The 6,581-nt window shown below is 40.4% G+C and overlaps 1 protein-coding gene across 1 annotated transcript; it reads left to right on the plus strand.

The window, feature by feature from the left end:
* The first annotated feature begins 2,717 nt into the window (after nt 1-2,717).
* On the plus strand, nt 2,718-6,300 carry LOC118818517 (extracellular calcium-sensing receptor-like). Its single transcript, XM_036585765.1, has 5 exons — nt 2,718-3,017; nt 3,245-4,021; nt 4,179-4,403; nt 4,921-5,044; nt 5,387-6,300. Exons 1-5 carry the CDS (start codon nt 2,718-2,720, stop codon nt 6,298-6,300), a joined length of 2,340 nt encoding a protein of 779 aa, XP_036441658.1.
* Nucleotides 6,301-6,581: the final 281 nt, after the last annotated feature.

Raw genomic sequence — 6,581 nt, forward strand, 5'->3', positions numbered from 1 at the left:
ACTTCCTAATGTTATGTGAACAAAACCAAAAAACATACCCTGGTCACGTCCCTTTGTTTGTAGGAATCTTTTGAAGACGTGAGAACACAGCAAAATGTGTCCCTGATGCAGCACTGAATGGGGCAGAAGTGACCAAAAAAAAACAAAATAAGAGTTAAAATTGTAATTACTGTTTAAGTAGAGTTCCCAAACATTTTCAGTGGGTTTTCATTTCTGCCCTAGTCAGGTTGATAACAATACTCACATGCAGCTCTTTGTACTTCTATCAAGAGCTAACGTATTTCACCTTTACTGTTACTGTCAGATTAGCACATTAAATAAGCTCAGTAATACAATAGTGACCACTAAACTGCCTAAACTGAACTTAACGGATGTACCATCACATTAAATTTCTAAGACTAATGTATGTAAACTTGTTAGGATTAACCAGGGTAGCCAGGTCCAGCAAATTCAACTGCAAAAGAAATTGTAAATTGCATATAAACAATACTATGCAAAATTCCCAATTATATGTATTATATGTAAATCTATTGATCTGGGCAGTAACTGTTATTATTTAAAACAAAACATTTAATACAAACACACAAATAATGAATACATTATTTTTAACCTTAATACCATCCAATGCATAGGCTGAATCTCACATGGCTCCCTACTCCCTACATAATGCACAACATAGACCTTAACTTATAGCTCCTGCACTCAAACACTGCATACTGGAACAAAGAGATACTGGTGATTCAACTACCTGCACACAGTTCACTACAGGACATTCACTACATTCACTACAGGACATCAAAACTCCATAATTCACATAGTGCACTATATAGACAGGAGGTAGCCATCTGAGATTCAGGACTAGCTTATCTAATCAATCCTTCATTAATATTAATGTTCATTAGCATATTAATAACCAGCAAAAACACTCGTATTGCCAAGATGAATTGTTTAAACAATTGTCTAGGCTGCCTGTGACTTTTGCACAGTTCTTTATTTAAGGTACTTTACTGCTGAGATTATTTCACTAAACACTGAACATTATAACGTCCAAATACTGATGATAGACGTCAGTAAACGTTTAGGTTTCTCCTTTGTTTCTGTTTGCATTGACTAGCTAGCTAACGGTCACTGCATTTCTCTCTCTCTCTCTCTCTCTCTCTGCTGTGCTCCACTGTGCTCCACTGTACCTGCCTGTGTGTCCTCAAGTTTACGGCTATTCAAACACTCGTACGGCGATTCCTCGGCCGCGGCTCATTCTGAAAGGAGCCCAAAACACCGGAACTCCGCACCCCGCGACTTTCAGAACTTCACTCGCGGCTTCATTTTAAAAAAAAATCCAATTTGGCGGGAACCTCTCTCTGTCTGCGCGCTCTGTCTTAATTCTACCAAATATAAGACAACAATATACATTTGAACTGATATTACAATTTACTGCCTGTTTTAAAGAGAAGTGTTATGAATTACTGAATGACAATTATTTGAATTATTTAAACCTCATCATTTTAGTCAAAATATCTGGTCTGCCAGTTCAGAATATGGAAGTTTAAATTAATTTACCATACACTTACTGATTTAAAACAACAAATTACTGTTAAGTCACAATAGGCGATGGACTTGTTATATTATTATAACTGTAAAAATAATTATATTATTTTTTGAAAAAGGTGATTTTCGTGTATTTTACAGGTATATCCTCTTAACATGAAAAATATGGAAAAAATGTTTTATCTTACGGTCAATGTCTGTAAAAAAAAATCTTCAAGCTAACAGCAGCAAGCCCACCAAACAGTTTTTATGAGAGTTTAGAAAGGGCTCAACAAACGAATATTAGCCAGTTAAATGGTAGAGGCTTAATCAAGAGCATGTCACGTATGAGGATAGTATTGGGCTGCCAAAAATGAAAAAAAAAAGTTTAATCGCACATAATGAATTCGCCAGATGTATACATAAAACATTAGGAGATTTAAAAAATGTAAACCGCAGGGCAGAGCAGTTTAAAATGACATATAAAACACACATGAGAATAAAATAAGTATGTGGTGCATATGTTCCACGGCTGATGAGGCCTACAGTTTGCTTCAGCAACTCTATTATAGACCAGAACCACACATTAAGTTAATGTCATAATTGTGATTCACATTGAATACACAACCACGCCTCCTGTGCCCAATTCACCCCCACACTGAAAGGACATTATAGTGATGCGGCTACTTAAAGCACTGTGATTCAGCCAGCCTACCCTTCAGAGGGCTGGGAGACACCGAGTACGACATGCAGCTTATTTTAAATGTCACAGCGTTCGTATCAGTGCTGTTTGTAGCTGAGCTCAGCCCAGCAGAATGTAAAGCTGACCCGGTCAGCTGCAGGCTGTGGACTGATCCTCAGTTACCTGCTCTTTCTATGAATGGAGACATTATAATTGGAGGAATCTTTTCTATTCATTTCTACATGAGATCAGAGCAGAACACCTACACCAGACAGCCACTACAGCCACAGTGCTCTGGGAGGTCTGACAGCACAGCCAGCAGGGCGTTTCTTTAAGTAGAGGTTATAATTAAGTAGATTAAGTAATTAAATCATTAAGTAGAAGTAATAATTACTCTATGATTACGTTTTTGCTGACATGTATTAGTTGTATTTGTGAAATGAAATGCATTTGAAAGAAAAACATCAGAAAACTTGGTAAACGTGTGTTACTGTTACTGTCTTTAAACAGTATGGATTTCAGGGAGCTGCGCTTCGCTCGTGCCATGGAGTTCACCATCCACGAGATCAACAACAGAACAGATCTCCTGCCGGGAATCACGTTAGGATACCAGATATATGACTCGTGCGCTTCAGTACCGATGTGCATCAAAGCTGCATTTCAGTTTGCAAACGGCATGGAACCATTTTTCAATGATAATGATTCCTGTTCAAAATCTGCAGCAGCAGCTGTTCCTGCTCTCGTGGGAGAATCTGCTTCCACCACCTCAATTAGTATGGCCAGAATACTGGGCCTCTTTGGAATTCCAGAGGTGAATGTAGTGGGATGCACTTTGTTGAGTGATATTCATAAACTCCCCTGTATTGCTATAGCAAATGAAATAGCTTCAAAATTCGTATAAATGATTGATAAATGGTACATATTTAGCCTGAACGTAAAACACATAGAAGAAGTTATGTAAAAACGAAAGAAACAATCGATGAAAAGATGTAAAGCCCACTAAAGTAACGGTTCTTTTGCATTTTCACTCAATAACAGGTGAGTCACTACGCAACCTGCGCATGTCTGAGCGATAAGCGTCAGTATCCTGCCTTCTTCAGGACCATACCAAGTGACCACCACCAAGCGGCCGCACTAGCAAGAATGGTCAAGCATTTTGGCTGGACATGGATTGGGGCAGTGCGCAGCGACACAGACTATGGAAATAATGGAATGGCGTCGTTTCTAAAAGCTGCGCAGGAGGAGGGCATCTGTGTGGAGTACTCCGAGTCCTACTACAGAACACAACCGCGCAGTAAACTGAAGAGAGTGGCAAACGTCATCCGCAGATCAACAGCCCGGGTAATAGTAGCGTTTCTTAACTCGGGAGATATGAGGTTTCTGTTAGAGGAACTGGCAAGACAGCCGCCGCCTCCCCTTCAGTGGATCGGCAGCGAAGCGTGGATCACTCATCCCGAATTTCTAAAATATAACATGTGCGCTGGGGCGATAGGATTTGGGGTCCCCCGCTCAGTGATTCCAGGTCTTCGTGAGTTTCTTCTGGATCTTTCTCCAGAACAAGCACTGAAATCGCCTCTGCTAACGGAGTTTTGGGAGAGCTCGTTCAGCTGTAGCCTAAAAGGCTCCTCAGAGGGCGCGCGGGAATGTGACGGCAGCGAGGATATCCGCGCGCTGCAGAACCCATACACAGACACGTCGCAGCTGCGCATCACTAACATGGTGTATAAAGCTACGTATGCCATAGCGCATGCCATCCACGGTGTTATCTGTAATGACACGCAGTGCGACAAGAGCGCTAAATTCACACCATGGCAGGTATAAAACTGCTGCTTTTTAAGCCCAAATCACAAAAATAAGTACTCTTGTTTATTATTTACAGTAATATTAATGCTCGTGATTAAACAATAGGTTATTTATGTAGAGACTGGATGCAGGCTGTATAGAGACTTTTTGTTACTGTATTCCTCTGCAGATACTGAACCAGCTGAAAAGAGTGAACTTCACTACAAAGAATGGTTATCAGGTCTCGTTTGATTCCAGTGGTGATCCTGTGGCCGCTTATGAGCTCATAAACTGGCAGGTTAAGAAAGATGGTGGTTTGGATTTTGTGACTGTGGGCCACTTTGACTCATCCAGACCAAGAGGTCAGGAGTTCAGTATGAGCAGAGCCATCAGCTGGGTGGGGGGACAGAAAGAGGTACAGTATAACCCGTGTCTCTCTCTAAGTGATCATGGAATATCACATTTCCTTTGCTTTTTAAAACAGACTGTTCAGTCAGTATAGTCCATGTACGGAAATTAAGCTGCAGACATGCCGGTTTTTAATTTTTTTTATTTATTTATTAATTTTTTTTCATGTCACCCTACAACAGTTTAGCTGAATTTATTTCAGTCACTTGTAAAGAAATAAAGATGGATTAGAAAATGTGAAAATAAATCATAACCATTTTTGGTACACAAAACTATCACAAGTAGACCTCAGATGTAAAATTAAACTACAAGAAAAATGTAGAAGTTTCTAAAATGAAATTTCAGAGAGTCAAATCACTGCACCAAGTAATGTTTAACATATCTGATGAAATGAGGTATTGATTGTCTAATGAATTGAGGGCAAGCAAACTGCAAATTGTTTAGCATTGCCACCTTCTAAAATTTAATTTTCAAACTTGTTATTAAGCAGCTACACTTGAGGCTTTCTCTAATGTCCTTTGTAGGTTCCAAAGTCAGTGTGCAGTGAGAGCTGTCCTCTAGGAACCAGGAAGGCTGTGCAGAAAGGAAAGCCAGTCTGCTGCTATGACTGTATACCATGTGCAGAAGGAGAGATCAGTAACAAGACAGGTTGGATATCACAAGAAAAATGCCTTGTTTTACTTGGCCCTATTCCATTATAATTTCATACATACATAAAACAATTACTCCTGTGATGCAGCTGAACATCCTAAATCTGCTTCTAATGTTACCATCAAATGACCAAGAAAAACAAACCTAAATGTTGGAAATAATTGTAAACTCCCTAAAATATTCAGATGTATACACTTCAGTTCTGAGTCAGGTAGACTGTCAGTTAACCTATGACATCAGTCCTAGTCACTTACTATATTCCCATTTTCTCTAAAATGAGGCCTCATTGCAGGGTTCTGTCTGTTATAGGGCTCTTACTTTACTTTCCTGATTTCTTAGACTCTTTGGACTGTGTGCGCTGCCCTCCTGAGTTCTGGCCCAATGTCCACCAGGACAGCTGCCTCCCCAAACCTGTGGAGTTTCTGTCCTGGGACGACACTCTGAGCATCATCCTGACAGTGTTCTCCATCACTGGGGCCTTCATAGCTGTATGTGTGGCTGCTGTCTTCTACAAACACAGAACTTCTCCCATCGTCAGAGCCAACAACTCAGAGCTGAGCTTCCTGCTGCTCTTCTCACTGACTCTGTGTTTTCTCTGTTCACTTACTTTCATTGGTCGGCCCTCTGAGTGGTCCTGTATGCTGCGTCACACAGTGTTTGGGATCACCTTCGTCCTCTGCATCTCCTGTGTTCTGGGGAAAACAATAGTGGTGTTAATGGCCTTCAGAGCTACACTTCCAGGCAGTAATGCCATGAAATGGTTTGGGCCTCCACAGCAGAGACTCAGTGTTCTCACCTTCACTCTCATACAGGTCCTTATTTGTGTTCTTTGGTTGACAATATCTCCTCCTTTTCCACTGAAAAATGTAAAGCAATATAAGGAAAGAATAATACTGGAATGTGGATTAGGTTCAGCCATAAGTTTCTGGGCTGTGCTGGGTTATATAGGATTTCTGGCTCTTTTGTGTTTTGTTTTGGCTTTTCTAGCACGGAAGCTGCCTGATAACTTTAATGAAGCCAAGTTCATCACATTCAGCATGCTCATATTCTGTGCAGTGTGGGTTACCTTTATCCCAGCTTATGTCAGCTCTCCTGGAAAGTTCACTGTAGCTGTAGAGATTTTTGCAATTCTGTCATCAAGCTTTGGTTTGATTATTTGTATTTTTGCTCCAAAATGTTTTATAATTGTTTTTAGGCCAGAGCAGAATACCAAGAAACACCTTATGGGTAAAGTACCATCGAAGGCTCTCTGAGACCCTAACATCAATAGGAAAATTAATGCCAAGGCCTTATTTATGATCTTTATGGTCATTATAAAGCTTACAAATACACAGTACGTTATTTTCACCAATAAACCGTTGGGACAAAATCTTTTTCATGTTTGTATTTGTAAATATGTATAGTGGGCAGGCAGCACTGGTCCTGTCCTCCCTGGAGCCCTAAGCAAAATTTTGCAAAGGTGCCCTCCTACCTGACACATGAGCCACATAAATCATTTGCATTTGCCACACAGTCACACCTGACACTCCAATGC

This window comes from Colossoma macropomum, unplaced genomic scaffold (assembly GCF_904425465.1).
Source record: "Colossoma macropomum unplaced genomic scaffold, Colossoma_macropomum, whole genome shotgun sequence".
In the NCBI taxonomy this organism is placed as follows: domain Eukaryota; kingdom Metazoa; phylum Chordata; class Actinopteri; order Characiformes; family Serrasalmidae; genus Colossoma; species Colossoma macropomum.

Excerpts from the sequence above, each read along its gene's own strand:
- LOC118818517 (XM_036585765.1), top strand. The coding sequence starts at position 2,718 with ATGGATTTCAGGGAGCTGCGCTTCGCTCGTGCCATGGAGTTCACCATC. Across the intron at positions 3,018-3,244 it reads GCCTCTTTGGAATTCCAGAG|GTGAGTCACTACGCAACCTG; the intron begins GTGAATGTAGTG and ends ACTCAATAACAG. Across the intron at positions 5,045-5,386 it reads AGAGATCAGTAACAAGACAG|ACTCTTTGGACTGTGTGCGC; the intron begins GTTGGATATCAC and ends CTGATTTCTTAG.